Raw genomic sequence first — 21713 nt, forward strand, 5'->3', positions numbered from 1 at the left:
TTTATACCACAAAGGTAGCAAACAAGTGTGCAACCCATCTGATGGTAAACGGTCACTGTAGCCTATAGACGCCTGCAACACTAGAGATGTCACGTGCAAGTTTCCGACTCTAAAAAAACGGTAATATATTTAATTTTTAAATGTGTTATTAACAATTATATAGGTTATATACAATTAGAAATATCAAGAAGTAGTATTTACTAAAAACTGTAAAGTCAGATCAAAATATAGCGTAATGTTATATTTTATGGCGTGAATTTACTGGGTACAGAGGAATAACACCTGAGTCCTCAGGAATGGCAACGCATGGGGGGTATCATGGGCGAAACAGTATACTCTATTATATCCATGGTACTGCTCATGTCTATAGGCGATGGTTACCACTTTCCATCAGGTGGACTGTCAGCTTCTTTGCCATTCTAAGTTGTATAAAAAAAATATTTAACTAGTTATTGCCCGTAGTTTTGTACACTTGGGATGCGTTTTGCTTTTACTTTGGAGATGTCCAAGTGGATGCTTATATTTTAAAATAAACTTATATTCCAAATTTTAGCTTTTTAGACTTGGTATTTTTAGCTGTCCGTTGATAGTAAGTCAGAACAAACGATTTAATAAGTATTCATTAACGAGAATTTAATGAACTTATGTCGATAACTTGTTGTTTCCGATACTAGTTCATTAAATCTTCGTTAATAAATTATATTTATACATTAATTTTTCCCCGCGACTTCGTTCGCGTCACCGGAATTTGTTCACTGATCGAGATTAAAGGTAGCTTATGTCTTCCTCTATTCCATATACGAGTAGTGCGTGTATATCAAATTTCATAGCGATCGGTTAAGCCGTTAAAGCGCTAAGTGGTAACAGACAATCCGAATTTCACGTTCATAATATTAGTAAGCATGCTAAATGAAGAATATTCATTTTAATAAATACAAGAAATTCGGGGTCTGCAACGCGCACGTGACAACCCTATTTTTAACTATATCTTTATTTAAATATTATATCTTCTAACTCACTACAAAATATATAATTCTAAAATACAGGCTATACCTACACTAGAAATCAGGACTCTAGAATTATATATATATATATATTTACATTCAGAATATATATATATATATATATATATATATATATATATATATATATACATATATATACATGTACATCTATGTTGGAAATAAATAAAATATTTTTATTCTAATAATATTTTTACTAAAACAACTTTTTTTTAGATCAAAATTGATTTTTCTTTTTGGAGAAAATATTAAATTGCTAATGGTAACCTACCATTTTCTGCAAATAAAAACATCAAAAGAACTTTAATAATCATATTCTAAATTTATCCAATCCAAGCTAAATTAGTTGGGCATATTTAAAGGAGTCTACCGAAAGAGAATCGTAAATATCTTTCCTTTTATTATCAGTATTTTTACCGGTTTCCTCTGTGGAGACATATTATGTTTCCTCACTGGCTGCTGTTTCATATACCTTTTGGGCTTTCGATCCGCCTAGCTTATAAAAAATGTAGGATTTATTCTTAAAAGCAGGCATTCACTTGTCAACAACATCTGTATCCATTAAGCCTCTGTTTACCCTTACGTATTCATCCGACTCAATGTAACCGTATATTGGTTGGAATCAAATCAAAGCAAAGTACGTTTATCAAATGTAAATATGAATATATATATATATGTATTACACTCTGTACAGTTAATATAAAAATTTGAGATTTTATTTCACAAATAAAACACGACTTTCGTGCTGCAACCAATTATTTTTATTTTAAAACTAAATTAATGCTTAAGATTAGGGGTCCCGTATGATTCCAAAACTAACCGAGCTTTCTTGAACTAATAACGGGTAAGTTAAACCGGTAATTATTATATTATAAAAAGAATTTATAAAACTGTTAACAATAAAATGACGGAACCGATTAGTAATAAAATTTCTGTGAAACCAATCTGAAAGTGTATCCTTTCAGACCGGTTTCATAGATAGATTCTATACCACTGAGGTGGCAAACAAGCATACGGCCCACCTGGTGGTATACAGTTATCGTAGCCTATAAACGCCTACAATAGCAGAGGCATTACGCGTGCGATTTACAGCCTTGAACAAACCGCTTTAGCCTTTTTTTTAGGAATCCCATACTATAGTCTCTTGGATAAGGAGCTCATTCCATAACCTGAGCGTTCATGGAAAGAAAAGGAAATATCCAAATTTGTTTATACTGGACGAAGATTTTATATCACGTAATGAATATAAAAAAAATACAACCGAAATGAGAACTTGACTAAAATGGGTTAGCCACTAAAAGTCCTTGATTGGAACGCGTTACCAATCTTAATTCAGATTGTTGCCATAACAACCTTTTGAAGTCCCACAGCTGGGTTAATAAATTTATTGTCATAACCTTTCAAAACCTTTTAAGTTTTATACCTCGATATCGAACGTAACTACACAGTTTTAATTGAATCGAATCGAAACCGTTGCCGTTTTGTGTATCATAAAAAAATAAATAAAAAAAACAACACCACTTGTGAAAGTATACCCAAACTATAGTCTACGATAACATGGCACGCCTCTCCAAAATCCAAAGAATTAAAAATTAGTTAGTAAAAATATTTACAAGGTTTCGACCAAGGAATATAATACTCCTCTGGCCAAACACAAACAAGCACCACGTCTGTATATGATCACACACATTTAATAGGCCAGGAAACATTCCCTGTCACGCGGACGAAGTCGCGGGTGAAAGCTAGTGAGAAAAATATTTTTTCTTGATTACATACAACTGTATATGTAATAGCACAATGAAAAAAAAAAAAACGAGAAAAGAAAAAGAACTTAAAAAGGAAACAGAAAAATACTATTATAGAAAAATGCTATCACTTTTTTACATTTTTTCTTTTAAAGTCAATAATAAGCTGCTTTTCTTTATTGAAATACGCATAAGCAAGTGTACTTAGTACTTAGTATTTTACTCACTAAGAGCAGAAAAGATAAGAATCATACATGCTTGTTTGCCACTATCCTGGTATAAAAAAAGGAACGAAGTGCTTTACATAGATGCTGAGGATACTTCAAATTTCTCATAAATTGGGTCATCATAGATAGATAGATAACTCTTTGTTATTTTCTCCATAAGATTACAATAGTAAACATATTATAAATATAAACAATTGCAACAAAATATTACACTAAGAAAACAATGGCTGGCCTTATCGCTAAGAGCGATCTCTTCCAGGTAACCTTTAGATGGAGAGAAGTAATTATAAACAATTTGATTAGAGGTACATATATCAATTTTCAACTTAATAAAAAACCTGCTTCCGTAGGACAATGTCAACCTAATACTCGTATTGTTTCGAGATATTTATAAAAATTATTATACGGATTTTATTTTGGATTTTCCTTCTTCTTCACTGGCATATGGTGGTTTGTTCCCTTAGTCGCCACTTACGATAGATTAGGCATGAAAAGGTCTGACGACCCGTACTATTTTTGCTCCGTCACCTCAGAGATGAAGGAAACAAACCTAAATAAACAAAGGTACAATACTTCTTTCTGCACACACAGGCCCATGCAAATATATTTCTCTATATCTTTGGCTATTAAGAAACATTTGTAACATTCAAATGTATTGTATAAATCGAATTTGATATTATTCACTGATTTATTATTTGATATTATATACTGGTTATTTGTTTAGAATTATTTTGTTTAATTCCGCTACCGTTAGTATGTGTGTGACTGCCAACACTCAAAGACCACTATTACTACCAGAAGTTCCACAACCTTATATTAGTCAATCTCAGACTGCCATTTTGTTTATACTATACATACATATTTTGCAACACGTCTTTTACCTCTAAACGAGGCATTTTCAAGCAAATAATGAGATCTCTACTCGGCCCAAACTGCGAAATTTGTGAATTTGCTTTTTGGGGTTCGTACTACTTCTGGTGGTTATAATGATGGTGCTTACTCTTTGAGTGTTGGCAGTCACACATACTAATGGTAGCGGAATTAAACAAAATAATTCTAAACAAAAACCCAGTGAAATGGACATCCGCAAGATAACACCTGGTTCAGTAATAATGTTTTGCTATACAATTTTCAAAGCAAATGTTCCTTGGACAAAGCGATTGTTATTCGAAATAGAATAATTACAAGATAAGATTATTTCTCTAAAATACATTTTATTATAATTCTCACAGTCCATACTGATTCGATTATATTCGTTAACCAATTTTGACTTGGCCAATCGTTTTTAATGTTTCCTTTTACAATAGACAGGGTTTACTCTCGTCCTGGTCTTATAGTAATTTTCTTTTGAGTTACGTCTATTTTAGTATATTATATTTTAAACTGGCGGATTCGACAAACATCATTCTATTAACATAGTTCTGTTAAAAGCAAGACGTGTACTTGACGTGTAGAAAAAAAAAAGCAGGACAAAGAGCAAAAAACAAAATTTCGAATCTTGCTCAATCTAGCTCACAATTCTGTTACGTATTTTGCTTATTAAGATACCTTGTTGTAACTATTACTGTTATTTCGTAGAAATAAAGTGTGACTATCCTTATAACATTTGATAAAAATGTTTGGTTTGGCCACTAGCAACAGTTTGTATGAAAAAAAAAAATATATAGCTTTTATGTTTTTCCGGGCAATTTATCCAATTTTTCTTTTCATAAAAACCTTTCTCGGTCTTCGACGTATATTTGAAAAAATAAATTGGCCGAATTGATCCTGTCGTTCTCGAGTTTTGAGCTTAGCAACAAATCTATAATTTATTTTTATATAGAAAACTATATAGTAAAATATTGTATATATAATATAAAAATTATTAACGGAAAATAATAATGATTGATAATATAATCCGATTACTAAAAGTATGATAGTGTTTTTTTTTTTAACTAAAACCCTTACATCACAACTTTGCCGTAACTTAATCTTTAATCGACTTAAAAGAAAAACTTCTTAATTAACCTATATTTTTTGGCCTTATTAAGTAACTATATCTTCGCTAATTTTATTCCAATTATGATAATTTATTATGAAACCGAAATGCAGCCATGCAAACACGACTGCTTCACGGTAGAAACACGAATGAAACAGAGATGCCCAAGCAAACGACTTTTATACAAAGTCTGGTGAAGTTAATATATATTTTATAATTGATATTTTCGTTATTGCTTAATATATGGATATTGTAACTATATATCAGCCACTCACAATCGGAAGTGACATAACATGCAGTATATTGTAGGCGTAACATAAACATTGATAGTTCATAATAGTATTTTTTTTTATCTTAATATGATATAAATTAAGTTAGCTATCTCCTTACTTTCCATTACCAGGGCGAAAATTACAGAGAAGGTACTCAAATCATCCCTTTTTATCTCCGTCCAAGGTTCGCAGAAGCTATTGATTTCGGATTTTTATGTGTTTGTTTTTCTTAATACATAATAAATAAGGAAACTGCGGCTAACCGCGCGGAATTCTTTATCCTCAAATTAAATCTAACGCGAAATGAAATGAGGATATTTCACATAACATTATTATGTTTTTAGAGAAACGAGATACATCTGAGTGACGACGGAATGATTTATATATTTATAATAATTAAATTTAGAAGGCGGAAAGTGAAATCCGTGGAGCAGTTGTGTTTGCATGGGTGTGTTTCGGTTTGAAAGGTGGGATATGGCGTGAATTTACAGGGTACAGAGGAATAACACCTGAGTCCCCAGGAATGGCAACGCATGGGGGGTATCATGGGCGAAACAGTATACTTTGTTATGTCCATGGTATTGCTCATGTCTATAGGCGACGGTTACCACTTTCCATCCATTCATTCTAAGCTGTAAAAAAAAAAATATGGGCAAATTTAGAAACTTCTAAGTTTAGTAGTCATATAAAAATTAAGCATGATTATTAAATAATTATATTTCTTTCCAGATAGAAACTAGAGATGTACACTTTTGTACAGAAGAATGGCCAAGTCCGGAGAGAAGAAAACAATTCGGAACTTTTAGTTTCACCATTGTATACGCGATACCAGGTGAGACTTGATGATTATCATTTGTTCTAACTAGCTTATTGCCCGCTACTTTGTACTTGTGGACTTCAGAAGTAGGTAAATCAATGAAATAGGCCACTTTTATACAGTATATCAGGATAAAACATATATCAGATTTTAACTTAGACCTTCAGGAATAAAAATGTGAAAACTACATCCTATTTGGTGCAGCATCAGCGTGATAGCGGAACGTACATACATATAGACAAAATTTGTAAAAAATGTTGTTTTTTACATATTTATGGGATTTATTAATACACTTCATTTATTTTTTACATTAATTTTTCTTAGATAAATCCATGTATTGATATCATCTAGGTAATTTAATTATATTAGTAAGATTAGAAATAACTGAAGAAGAGGGGGTAGAAGAAAATGCTTCGACAGCGGAGATCATGGCATCATTATGACTGGTTATGTCCGATGTAAGAAAGAGACTTTGTACAAAAGTCGTTTATTTAAGCGCCTCTGTCCCATTCGTGTTTCTACCGTCAAACAGTTTTGTTTTGGTTTGAAGGGTTTTTGGATCAATAATAATAACTGTTAGGTATTTATTTAGAAATGCAATAAAGGTCATTTAATGTCATATTTATATATGAAACCCTCGGCCTGTGAGTTCTGCTCGCATCTAACCGCTTTTTTACCTGACATGATGCTCATAAAGCAACGTCTTTATTAAAATAACACTATTGCTAAGAACAAGGAATTACAGAAATGGTTGCTTTATTATGATAGGACTCAACAGTAGAATTGGCCCTCTAGACAAGTGACAAGCGAATCTATTTGTTTATTTATACTTTTGCATACATTAGAATATATCTTCAGGGCGGACTCAATGCCTGTTGGCATTCTCTACCAGTCAACCGTTACGATAAAGAGAAAGAGGAAGTAGCGGTACATTGATTTAACAAAACAATTTTTAATTTAAATAAATATTTTGCAAGACAACAACATTAATATATTTAAAAATAAATGAATATACACACATATACAAATAATACACTTATAAAAATTATACATACATAAATGAAATCATTTATCGATGGAAACGTCATAGGCAGCGAGTCCATGAGTTAGTAAGAGACGTCCGACGTTGCTATCTTGTTCTATCTCACGTACGTAGCGATTTCGATACTGTCGATGAATTCGCTTGCCACTTACTTGGAGGGCCTGTACGATTACAATCGATTGCAATCATAATTATTTTGACTTACTGAAATATCTGTTTCAATTATATCATCCCTGGCTATTATTATTTTAATTGATATGTATTGAGTTACAACAATATTTACTTGTTCTCTTATCGTTTGTTATTTTTAGTTTCCTCAAAATTTCTTCTAGTATCTACCGGTTGATAGTACTTACTCATAAACCATTAGGCCTCGAGATATTTATGTTCAATTAAATCAGTCTCCTTTCAGTTTACACTAATAAAGGTTTATTCTAATAGTTTACTTACAAAATGAGCAATGAATGGACAAGTTCACAATAATTTTACAGTGAAATTAATTTAGATTCTTCTAGTTAAAACGTTGTTTTAAATTTTCACGTTTACAAGCTGAATACGCGACACTGTCCATGTTACTAGTCTATATTATTTATAAAACTTATGTTTATTATTGTGTATATATATATATATATATATATATATATATATATATATATATATATATATATATATATATATATAAAATACGAGTATATACTATTACAACTCTAGCGTTATGTCGCCACAGTATGACTTGTTTAATCTTTTTCGGATGAATCATATGATTTAGAAATGACCATCCACCTTTCCCGTGGGTGTAGTAACAAGCGACTAAGGGATCTTATACTGAAAGAATGGGCAGCAGCGTCCCTCTTAAAACATCTGTAAAAGCCTAACTGCGGTTGCCAATTCGGCTGCCAAGTGTGGCAACTACTGGAAAACTCCTTATAGGCTAAGCTTATGTTCAATAGTGGACAATTAAGGCTGATATTATAGTAATGATATACTTTAGATACAACTGTGCCAAATAATATCGTTTTTTTTTGTTACTTATATTTAAATTTCGCTTGTATAACCTGACCGCCATCCCACCTACGATATTTACAATTAACAAATATAACATTTCGTTTACAAACTCCGTTAATTGATTACAGTTTTGGCTCGGTTATTTAAATTCGGCCGACTAGACTGTAGGTAGGTAGGTAGATATGTAATGAGAACAGAAACTTTGTTTGTGAAGTTGTTTAAATACGCAACAAAGTTTTACTAATTGGGAAATAATAAACTTTTTCCTTCGAATACAATTCTGTTGAATCACTATAGAGTTTCAATAAAGGCTTCATTAATTAACTATTCGTGTTTCGTTATATTAGCCTTTAACTGTCCACTGTTAAACATAAGCTTTCGCTTTGGGAGGTTTGCCAGTAGTTGCCATGTTTGGCAGGCGGATTGGCACCGCAGTTAAGCTTTAGATATGTTTTAAGAAGGACGCTGCTGCCCATCTCTCGACCTTCCCTTAGTCGGCTCTTATAAAACCCACGGAAGAGGAAGGGGCGGCCCATTCTTTGCCGGGATTACACGGCCAGTGTAATTCCGGCTAAGAATGGGTATCAAACACTATTTGCAATCGCACTCTTTTTTAACGGATGATAATGGAAGGGTAACCCCACCCGCGCTATCGGTATACATCGGCGAGGCACCAGTGAGGGATGATAGGTGAGGATGAAGTTACGTCAGTTGGCCCGTCGCAACGAATTCGACAATAATTAATCATGATGGTTTCCAGGGGGAACGGCGTGGAGGTTGACCTGACAGGGTATATTGCTAGCAATGAGGATTTAACGTCCGCATTACTAACAATCCTTCTTGCTCCTTATAACCGCACTTAGGTTTTAGAGATGTTTTAAGAAGGACACTGCTGCCCATTCCTCGCCGTCTCTTAGTCGCCTCTTACGACACCCACGGGATAGGAAGGGGAGGCCTATTCTATGTCGTGTTTGTAAATTGTAAAAAAGGTAATAGTAATTTAGAAAATGACAAATTTATAGCTTAACATTTTATTTTAAAACACAGGGGGGGGGGCAAACAAGGAAGTGGTTCATCTGATGACAAGTCATTACCGCCACCCACCATCCTCAACATCAGACAAATTGTAGGTGTGCTGCCAACCTTTATAAAGGAATTTATTTGCATCTATTTGAATGTGGAAGTAGTGAGAGAGGGCCGTTAAAATTTCCATTGTTTCTGCCTACCCTAATGGGAGACAGGCGTGACAAATATGTCTATATGTATATTTAGATAATTCTTTATTCGTTGTATTTGTAATTGTCAAAGCAAAGTTTGCGTGAAAGAAAATGTAGCGAAAATTTGGTCTCATTTTCTTCATTAGTATACGTGTGTTAACATCTTTACATTTAGTATACCAATATTTTATTATATTTGTATCATAACTATTGTCAAGTGCCACTGTTGCTGATTTGATTTAACTACAAAATGGTGATTTGTCATTTCCGGAATAATTATTTACCCGCCAAAATAGTCTACATAAAAACTAGAAGTACCGACCAACAGTGGACAGTTGTTGATTGAACATTGACCAGTAAAGACGTATAATTTGGTAAGTCGCTTTAATACATATTTTAATTGCAAAGTTGTGGAACTGTTAATACATGAGTTGGATTCCCCTATAATGACGCGAGTTTTATTTCATAACCACCGACCTCTTAAACGTGTGAGAAGCCAGGAGCGCAGCTAGTCTGAACTAATATTACAAATATATAAACTAAAAAGCTAGTTATTATTTTTTTTTATTTTAATATCTCACCCATAAAACGTTATATAATCGGTGAATAGTATGAGTTATATTTAATTTAGTTCGACATTCTGGACTAGCTAATGGTTGTAGACAAGATAGAGGGGAAAAGACCACGCGGACGATCTAGTCGATGGTCGGACCAAGTAACCGCCGTTACGGGACTGCCAATTGCATTGCTCTGCAAGAAGCTGAAGACCGTGTGAAATGGAGTAACATCATAAGAGAGGCAGCAGACATCTTTTAAGGACACGACCTTCAGTAATGAAGTGGACGAAAAGAGAGATTTTTTTTTACAAATTAAATTAAGTGAAATAATGGCAAGTCAGTTTCTTTTTTATAACACAGAGGTAAAAAAAATGCGGGTGAAAGTTGGTTGTTTTTTTATAATTTTATTACAGTATGTAAATTTGAAATATTTCCTATTTCGTTACAGTACAATGTAGAACATACTAAATATAAAGTCTAAAAGTAATCAAAACTTTTGTTTCCATGTTAGAAAATATAATAAATCTACAAAACTTGTCATGAAAAGCAACTCTCGTGAGAACATAATGTATTTTTATGTTTTATATTTTGCCTTATTTATATTCTATTCAAGATTTTGCAATCAGGAAATTATATAATTAAAGATTGTTTTCCACGAAAAAAAAACCGACTTTAATTAATTGATAGATAGATCGATAGAAAATTTTTTTGCGTTACTTACAGCACACAAACAACAATAGACATAAATGTACAGTGAAAAAATATAAAAAAATATACATATACAAAAAATAAAAACAAAATGCATAAAATAAGCAAAAATTTTTCCCTTTATGCGTGTACCACAGTATCAAAAAAATGGTCACAACTCGGCTTATTGCTTTGCCCTCCAAAGAGCAAAACACTGATATTCTGTTGTGGCCAAAAGACAGCCGCGAAATTCCGTAGAAAAAAAAGGAATATAGATAAAATACATTGCGTGTGTTCATTACATTCAATATTATTTAATATTTTATTTTAACTCAATTGTGACATAACCAGTTAATTAAAAAATAAACTACTAAATCAATTGTTATAATACTTCTATTGAATCAATCTGTAACTATATTCTTTTAGACAAAAATGAATGAATTTTCCAAAATGGGTATACAACTAACGGAGTTATGAGGTTACAAACATAAAAAAAGAAAGAACCTTCTTCTTCTTGAAGTTGGTTGAAAAGGAATTTATTTGAAAATCCGTAAAAAACTAAAATGGTATTAGGTGCTCCTCAATTACTTAATATTCGAGTTCAAAAAATGTCCATAAAATCTTTGGCTAGCAATCTGTAAACACTGATACCTGCTTTATATTGATTGTTTTCTTATCAACTTGTTACATCAATTTTGGTCCGCACAAATATTTTGCTCTTAGACGTAATGGCCCCTTATCCGCCTGAGTAGATATGAAATAGTTTATTTACTGCAAATGTTGTGTATACAAACGATCTCTGAAGTAATACGAGTAGTTTAATAAAAATCTTGCGTTATGAGACATGTGTTCCATTTTAAAAGATGTAAAATCTTTATTGTTTTTAAAACTATAAATATTGTGTGTGCGCGTATGCGCGTGTGCGCGTATGCGCGTGTGTGTGTGTGCGTGTGCGTGTGTGTGTGCGTGTGCGTGGGCGTGTGCGTGTGCGTGGGCGTGTGCGTGTGCGTGTCCGTCTGCGTGCGCGCGCGCGTGCCCGTTATTGTTTTTATACTAAATTTTATTTCTGATAACTGTTTCGATTTCATTTGAATGTCTTTTTCTGGGTGAGTATGATACTTATATTGTAGCATCTCGCCTCGCAGTATAAGGATATATGGATGAAGTAAAAATAATTATATTAAACTTAAAACATAGTAAGTTCTTAAAATTCCCGTTATACATGTAAGTATATAAAATGTTGTCACAATTTAGTAAAAACCTAAGATATCCTATGTTATGCTGCGTCCCTCTTTAAACATCTCTAAAAGCTTAACTGCAGTTGCCAACCCGCCTGTCAAGCGTGACAAATACTGGAAAAACTCCTTAGGGAAGGCTTATGCTCAGCAGTGGACAGTTAATAACTGAAATAAAATCTTGTATTACGAGAAACAGGTGACAAACATCTGGTAGCACAGTCTAAAATACTAGAAACTTCATCTCCTAAATAGGTCCGACCGTGAATAGAATTCGAGACTTCATGTGCGCAAACCAACGTGACTATCACTGCGCCACAGACGTCTTCATTCGAAGTCTAAAATTCCATTCCACATAACTGATATAAATCTTTCATTTACAAACTTACGTCTTTGTGCTGCTGCGATCATTTTAGCTTAATTTTCAAATACTTCGTTATTCGAGCATTATTAAACTCGGGAATGCAGGATGAATTTGTTAGAAGTCTCATATCGTGGAGCAAGTCCTTAGTGCTGCAATAGATACTTGATAAATTTAGTTTTTAATTTAACTAAGCTACTTTCTACTTTAAATCGCTTTCTTTTTTGCATTTACTCGCAGCTTTGAGACTTCAATTAAAAATGTAATAGAAAAGGGAATGCCCTTTACGAAGATTTTTGTGTTATGACCTCACGTGAATTATGTATGCAAATAATAAGATAATTTATGGAAGACCAAGTAGATGAGTTGTTATTGGGTGCAGTAGTCGTGAACAATGTGAGAAAAAACAGAATAAAATAAATTTAATAAGTAGTTTTTATTTATTAATTTTACATTGGAATATGAATTTCCACGTCTTTGAAATCAATTTCCAGCAGCAATATTTCCGAACTGATTCGACATCATAACCTTCAAGAAAAGAGCATATTCCTTTTTAAAAAGCCAGCAGCACACCTGCAATGCTTTTGGTGTTGTGGGTGATCATTAACGGAGGTAGTCACTTTTAATGAAAAATGTTTAATGAAAAAATAAGTTCCAAATAAAATATTTGCACGCCACACGGTTGAATGTAGAGATTTTTTTTAATATTAAATGTTTATAATGTAATTACATCTATTTATTTATTTATACTTTTGCACACATTGAAATATGTTTACAGGACGCACTTAATGCCTGATGGCATTCTCTACCAAATAAAGTTATCATTCATTCATATGGTAAATCTTGGCGAGAATAACGTAACTATTGAAATTACAGTAGAAAAATAGTCGACATAAAATAGAAAAAAAAAATATATAAAAATATAACAATGTTTTTAGAACAATTATTTACTGAATCTAATATATTATATGAAATATTGATAGATATGTTTTCTACTTATACAATAAAGAATAAGAAACCTCACGATATTATAAAATTTCTTGTCAAATTAAAACTATGTTTCTATTGGGTTGAAAACCTCGTTTCAAAGAGTAGGGTTTACGGTCTAATGGATGATAGCATTTTTTGCAAACAACTACGTCAGCGGGTTTTTTGATATTTTTACTCGATTTTAGAATTTAAAATTGCCCGTAGATGTAAGATCAAAATTTATATTAGCTTCATTATTGAATTCATGTAAAATTAAAGCTGACACCAATTAAAATACGTAGACAAGGCATGCGTTATAACATTATTCGTTTTATACTAGCTGTTATTCGCAGCTTCGTCTACGTGAGGCTAAGTAACAAACATACTTCCAAACGGTCAACCTTCGGATTGATTTTCACCGCCGTACAACCCGCCATAAACTTAAGTATCATCTCTACCATCTGGACGAGTGGTGGTCTTCCACCGTACGTTTTTCAAGGCACTTTCATCCTCGCACAACCACCCTTATGGAATCAACTTCCAGCAGCAGTATTTCCGAACCAATACGGCATCATAACCTTCGAGAAAAGAGCATATTCAATTTTAAAAGGCCGGCAGCACACCTCCAATGACTGGCGTTGCAGGTGATCATGGGCGGCGGTAGTCACTTACCATCAGGTTAACCGCATGCTCGTTTGCCCACTGTGTAAAAAAAAAACATACTGAGTTTGTACCAAAAAAAAAAAACATTTTTACAAATTTTCACAGTTATAGTAAACATTAGTACTATGTACTATATACATACTGGCCGTGTGGTCCCGGCATAGAATAGGCCACCCCTTCCTTTTCCGTGGGTGTCGTAAGAGTCGACTAAGGGTGGGCGAGGGATGGACAGCAGCAGTCCTCTTAAAACATCTCGAAAGCCTAACTACAATTGCCAAACCGCCTGCCAACCATGGCAACTAATGGTAAAACCCAGGGAGAGGCTTATGTTCAGCAGTGGGCAGGTTAAAGCTGATATGATGATGATGATGAAGGAGTTTTGTGTACCTTGTAATTTCATTGGCAAATTGGAATATTAAAGCGTGGGCCCTTCTAAGAGAAACATTACCATGCCCACGAAATTGCTTAACGGCAAAATCACGTATGGGACAGAGGTACCCAAGCAGATAACTTTTATACAAAGTCTCCCCTTGGTAAATAATCTTGTTTTATCTAAATTGTGTATTAATCTTATAGGTGCGACCTTGCCTACCCTTGACAAGGGCTGGGCAATTTTCACGTAGCCTTTAATTGGGCAAACAAATTGCCCTGTCTGTCACGGTGCCTATTATGTCTCGTGACGCAATTATTTAACCTCTTTCGATGAATTTAGGTATCAGCGAGCTGAGCGAGTAGTGCTTAAATATACACATATGGCTGGATCTATAATAATCTTAAACATTTTTATTTCGGACTTTAAAGTCCATTAATATTTATTAGTAACAATATTCTTAAAGCTAATGTTAATAAATTTACACACACACACACACACACACACACACACACACACACACACACACACACACACGCACGCACGCACGCACACGCACACGCACACGCACACACATGCGCACACGCACGCGCGCGCACACACACACACACACACACACACACACACACACACACACACACACACACACACACACACACACACACACACATTCACATACACACACATGTATATTTATGTATGATAATTAAATAAAAAAAAATATATATACGTTTTTTGTAGAGACATATATATATATATATATATATATATATATATATATATGTATGTATCTACAAAACTGAATTTTAAAACCGAGTTTAAAACTGAATTCAACACCTGCTTATATGAGACAAAAGAATATCTACTCCAGATACCTAGTAAAGTAGATAAAGTAAACCGACTTTCAATTTCAATAACGTAAGAGACAGGTGCAAGGATAGAGATCCTTGCACCTGTCTCTTACGTTATTTATTTTACCAACTGCCCTGATGCATTCACGGCGCCCCAGGATATTCTTAACTCTTACGGACAAATAATGACTAAGTTCAAGAGATAAACTTTTAACTGGAAATTGAATAATGAAAGCAAGCCTTCCCTTTTAGATGTTGAAAACTGAATTAAATCACTTTTTCATCTCCAAACCTAATCTCCGCCATTGTGTATCCAGTCTGGCCCTTTTATATTGAAATAAGAAATATCTAAAAAGAAAAAAAAAGCTTTATTAAAATGAATAATTAAAATTCAAATGTTACAATAATCCAAAAACTGTCTAGAGATTAAGTAATCAAATAAAAAATATATATTTTTTTTTTCTTTTTTATGCAACTTAGAATGGCAAACAAGCTCACGGCCCACCTGATGGAAAGTGGTAACCGTTGCCAATAGACATAAACAGTGCCATGGACATAACAGAATATACTGTTTCGCCCATGATACCCATGCGTTCCCATTCCTTAGGACTCAGGTGTTATCCCTCTGTACCATGTAAATTAACTGCCATATCTCATCCTTTTAACCGAAACACAGGTATGCAAACACAACTGCTTCACGGTAACAACACATATGGGACAGAGGTGCCCAAACAAACGACTTTGTACAAAGTCTCTCTCTGATAAATTTAAAAATGACACCTAAATTTGAAAAAAAATTAAATATGTCCTATAATCGACTTGGCTAGTACATAAGATGCATATATTTTGGTAGTTACATGAATCGATCAGTTTGTGAATTTGATCTGGTGTAACAAGTAAATTTTGCTCTGCGATAAAATGACAGTAACTTTAACCTTCACAAAATTAATAATAGAGTTAATGTGGGAACAAACGTAGGGTTGGTAAAATACACGAAAGTACATGGAAATAGAGAAATCGTTTAAAAATAAATATATAACACCAAAACTCGCGTCATTTTAGACTTTTTAATGTTTCACTGACTCGCACCCAGTACAGAAGCAATTGTTTCATAATAAGCGCTTCCATATATATATATATATATATATATATATATATATATATATATATATATATATATATATATATATATATATATATATATATATTATGCACTAAAAATGGCATTTTGTTTGCAGGTTCAATAACAATCCTGTCGTACGCGTGTATGGGACGGACGCTGTGTTCAGTCAGACCACCCTTCGACATCGACGAGGGTAACGTTAGTATGCAACAGGTTAGTGTTTTTATTATCCATTTAACTAGTTTAGTGTGAGCGCTGTGTTTAATTTAATCATTTATTTTTAGGCTTCCGTATCAAAATTGTTCTAAATAAGCTTTATAAAGATAGTGCTGCACGATTGTCCCTCCGTTTCATAATTTAAAAATAAAAAAAAAATAATAAAAAAAAAAACATCGAAAATATCTAAGTAACTTTAAACGCTGTTAATTTTAAATTTTAAAAATTTTACCAGAGGGGACTTTGTACAAAAGTCGATTGCTTGGGTACATCTGTCCTATTCGTGTTTCAACCGTGAAGCAGTTGTGTTTGCATGGCTGTGTTTCGGTTTGAAGGGTGAGATATGGCGTGAATTTACATGGTACAGAGGAATAACACCTGAGTCCTCAGGAATGGCAACGCCTGAGTGGTATCATGAGCTAAACAGTATACTCTGTTTTGTCCATAGTACTGCTCATGTCTAAAACCGACGATTACCACTTTCCATCAGGTGGGCCGCCAGCTTGTTTGCCATTCTAAGTTGTATATAAAAATTGGAATAGTTTAAGATATTATTAGTCAACTCATATTACAATGAAATTATTTGAAAAATAATTTTATTTTACTTTCTTTACTAGCTGAATCGCTAAGTTCAAAAAGTGATGCTCAAAACTTTAAAACGGAGACAAGAATTGATTCTTTGCTTCTTTTTAAAATTTTGAGATGTTTTTTAATCTATTTGGCGAAGAAACATAGCAACTTGAATGGTTATAAAATTATTTATTTATGTATTCGTTAGTACAAGACAAGTATTCTCTCCCAGTCAAACTTGGAGAAGTGCCGAGTGGTCTCGGCATAAACTTGGTCACCCCTTTCTTTCCCGTGGGTGTCGAAAGAGGCGGCTAAGGGGATTTAATGATCGAAAGTTGTGCAGTAGCGTTTCTCATAAAACATTACTAAAGCCTAACTGTGGTAGCCAACCAACCCGCCTGTTAAATGTGGCAACTGGAAAATCCTCCCAATATATATATATATATATTAGCACTCATTGTCAGCCTACCCCGAAAGTAACTTGAATATAGATTGATTAAAAAGACATCAGTGAATGTAATTTAATGTCATAATAACAAAACAATCAAGCTGTGAAAATTTTACATATATTATAAAATTTTATTAAATTACATATCCAATAGCTAGAATGTTTACGTATGAAAATAAAATTCATTTTACGTCGACATAACATTTGTACTTCATTTCAGTGATGCGTTCAAAAGTATTGAATTATGAACGGTACTGTTCCGCGCAATCAACGGACTTTACGCTCTTTGTCTTTTATATTTTATATATTTATTTTATATATAAGGTGTTACTAAATTATTTGCATTCCCTACTAAGGGATATAGTATTAGATATATACATTAGGATAAAAAAGGAATTTATTTATTTATTTCTTACATCCACTGGGTGAGCCTTAGTCAGTCTTCCAATACGCTCACCCAGGAAAGCATGAGTACAATAACATATAAAAAGGAATATTACATAAAAATAACAAAAATAATATAAAAAGATTTAACTCTAACAAAAAACGTCCGAACACAAATACTCTGTGGTCACTCGACGAAACTCCAGCAAGTTGGAGGCAAATACATCCAATTGCGGATACTGGCTCAAAATATCATTGAGTAGTTTCAATGCAAGAGATAGGGGAGCTTGCTTAGCCAACTCTGTTCTTCTTAATGGAACATCGAATAAGTGCCATCTACGTGCTTTAATATCGAAGTAGTATGAAATTATCCTAAAAAATATAAAATGATAAAATACTTAAATTTCTTCATTGCTTCTAAAACGTCCTCGTAAGTATATTTTTCTCTGTCTTATCGTAGGTCGCGCTCACTCCGTCAGTTTTAGCGTAACGTTTTTTAAAAGGCACTTTTTATATATAGTGAAAAATTTATATTTATTAATTATATATATATATATATATATATATATATATATATATATATATATATATATATATATATACTCACTATTTTACTTTAAATGATGTTATAAAGAATAAGTAAATAATAATAATATGGTTTTATCCATATTATAAAAAGATTTGGTTTTTAGTTTTACGACCGGCCACCTGCCTGACGTCAACCCTCTTTGGGAAATAAAATATATATACTCGTATTGTAATATAAAAGTGAATCGTTGTATATATTTATTTATATTAATTAAAAGTGGCTTAACACAGACTAGTAAATATGCTTTGTGCATTCAGTCATAAATATTGTTGTGATCATCGTATCGTAGTTCATTATTTGTTTGTAATAATAATTGGTCGCAAACAAAACCATTGCTTTTCAATACAATTACAGATATTTGAAAGCACTTAAAAACGCTTTCAATAGGTATATCTAAATAAATTATTTCGTACATTAAAAAATAAATATGTGAAAAAAAATATTAGTATGCATTTAAAGGAGTATTTCTGTTAAGGAAATAGAAAATTTTACATAATGGAAAATGGGTCGGAAATGACAAAATATTTTGAGTCACGCATATTAACTTGACAAGGGAATACGCTATGGAATACAATGATTTTTTTTATACAACTTAGAACGGCAAACAAGCTGACGGCCCACCTGATGGAAAGTGGTAACTGTCGCCTATAGACATGAGCAGTACCATGGACATAACAGAGTATACTGTTTCGCCCATGATACCCCCATGCGTTGTCATTCCTGAGGACTCAGGTGTTATTCCTCTGTACCCTGTAAATTCGACCAATTTTCTTATATGAACAATATTCGGAATTTAAATTCACTAGTTTTATATAATACAGTAGTTTTAAAGATTTAAGCATACATAGGGACGGACAGATAGCGACAGCGACTTTGTTTTATACTATGTAGTGATGATTATGACAAACGGTAGGATTTTTTTTAAAGTAACGATGTGTTAAGAGACTCCAGATAATCAATAGATAAAGGTACATCCCAGAACAACCAGACACGAGGCAATTTGGAAATATGTATGGTATATTCATTCTAAAATCGAACCCTGAATCTCATTTACGTGTCACGACCAAACCATGTTTAAACAAGGACAGTAATAATGCAAGTTTTTAACGGATTTTTATTGGACCCTTGGGTCTTTTTGAATAACAATGGGGTGTGATTAATTTGTTACAAAGTAACTGTGAAGTTGATCTGCATGCCCTGATGCACTCAAAACTTTCAGCTGTAAATCACAAATCTACTTATCAAGGTCCAGTTTTTCATAATCTGTCTATAGAAAATTCCAAGGTATTATTATGTAAGGGGAAAACTTTTTTAATCAAATTTGAGGTAAAGATATTATCTTTTTGTAAGTAACTTTCAAGGTTTGATTCTAAACCGATTTTGATTATTCTTTTTGCAAGTGATTAATTTAATTCAACATTCAACTTCTGTGAATAGGTATACATACATATATATATATGATGATGAACCTCCTATATCTATATGCTATATCTAATATCCTTTTAATGGGGATATATTAAAGGTTGGCTGGGAGAGAATGCTATATAGTATGCTATATAAAAAAAAACAAAAGGCGTACTTAAGTACGCCTTTTGTTTTTTTTATGCAACTTAGAATGGCAAACAAGCTGATGGCCCACCTGATGGAAAGCGGTAAACCTCGCCTATAGGTATGAGCAGTAGCATGGACCTAACAGAGTATACTGTTTCTCCCATGATACCCCCCATGCAATGCCATTCCTGAGGACTCAGATGTTTCTTTTTTATGGGTGAAAATAGAATGGTAACCTCGCCTGCGTTAACGGGATACGCTGGCGGAGCACCAGTAAAGGGTGACTGATGAGAATGAAAACAGGCCAGTTAGCCCATCATGATGAATTCATCAGGAATTAACCATGATAGTTTCCAGGGGGAACCGCGAGGAGGTCGACCTGGTTGGGTATATTGCTAGCAATGGGATTCTTAGTCTCCATTACTAACAATCCTTTTCCCCCGGACTCAGGTGTTAAATCTCTGTACCCTGTAAATTCATTACCATATCCCATCCTCCAAACTGAAACACAGACATGCAAACACAACAGCTTCATGGTTGAAACAGGAATGGGACAGAGGTGCCCAAACAAACGGCTTTTCTTATGATGATTGACATTCTAATATTAAACGATTTCAAATTAATATTTATACAAATATTTATGTCAATATATTCAAACCCAGAACAAGTCTAAAATTAAAATACCAAAATATAATAAATTATAATTCACTATTGGAAATACCGATATTTTAGATATTAATAACTTGTTGGAAGTCCATTATGTTTCTCCTAACGAAGCTTTAATGGTATCACTATACTGTATCCATATTATGTGGCATCGTGCATAAATAATTCTGAATTATCTATTATCGCTCGATATATCCATGTATATGTGTTTTAATTAATGGTATCCTGTTATAACCTCATTCACAGTTAACTATGATGTTTCGTATACCATACTGCATATTGAATTTCCTGGAAACGTGTTGAAACGCGTCGTAAGCAATGATGGCTTATTAATCTGTCATACTCGTGAACGAGTGCTACTTGTAAGGGTTGATCTACTTGAGTTAATTATAACTGATTAGCTTTGTTTGTATTTCTATATATTTATACTGTATGTTAGTAATTACATAAAATTCAACTTGTATTTATAAAGAGGGGTGAAGAGCAACAGCTGAGTTTCATGCACATTTTCTTCAATTTAAACCATATATACCTATATGTACAATAGAGAATAGAAGAGCCAAAATGCTGGGTCTGGGTCATCTTATACGACATGGCGGTTTTTTTAAGAGCATAGTAGAAGGAAAAATGGAGGGCAAAAGAGAAAGAGGAAGACCGAGGAATAACTACATGGGGCAGGTAAAAGAAACACTAGGGGTCATGTCGTAAGGGGAGGTCAAGGATATGGTCTGGGATAGAAATAGCTGGAAGAAGATGCATGAATTAGTTGCACCGACAAGAGGAAACTCTTAAATGAAAAGAGAGAGAGATACCTATATATATGAACCGAAGTTAATCTCATATAAGACTCAAACTTTACCTCAACGTCATAATATTTATAAAAAAAGTATGGATGGTTATCTAATTAGAATTATTTTGTTTAATTTCACTATCAATATATCTGGGACTGTCAAGACTCGAGCAGCAATCAAATAATTAACCTGAAAATGTCTCTTTTAGAGACGTGTAGCAAAACACGCGTGATCAAAATGGCAGTCGGAGATAAACTCGCCTGTTATGAATTAAGAGAAATAGCAACTGATGGTGTACCTTTTGTCCTCTTTTTACTAATTATATTTGCATAAGAAGAAAGGAGGAAACTATATGAT

At 33.2% G+C, this 21713-nt stretch overlaps 1 protein-coding gene across 1 annotated transcript in view; it reads left to right on the forward strand.

Annotated features, from left to right (window-relative positions):
- The window catches only part of LOC113519325 (neuropeptide FF receptor 2-like), a 134010-nt gene that overhangs the window by 91571 nt on the left and 20726 nt on the right, over window positions 1-21713 (forward strand). The window contains exons 4-5 of the mRNA XM_052894530.1: window positions 5974-6076; window positions 16257-16354. Coding sequence (XP_052750490.1) covers window positions 5974-6076; window positions 16257-16354 — 201 coding nt within the window. The remainder of the gene's footprint in view (window positions 1-5973; window positions 6077-16256; window positions 16355-21713) is intronic.

The sequence above is a fragment of the Galleria mellonella genome, unplaced genomic scaffold (genome assembly GCF_026898425.1).
Source record: "Galleria mellonella isolate WM207_F2 unplaced genomic scaffold, CSIRO_AGI_GalMel_v1 utg213, whole genome shotgun sequence".
Taxonomy (NCBI): domain Eukaryota; kingdom Metazoa; phylum Arthropoda; class Insecta; order Lepidoptera; family Pyralidae; genus Galleria; species Galleria mellonella.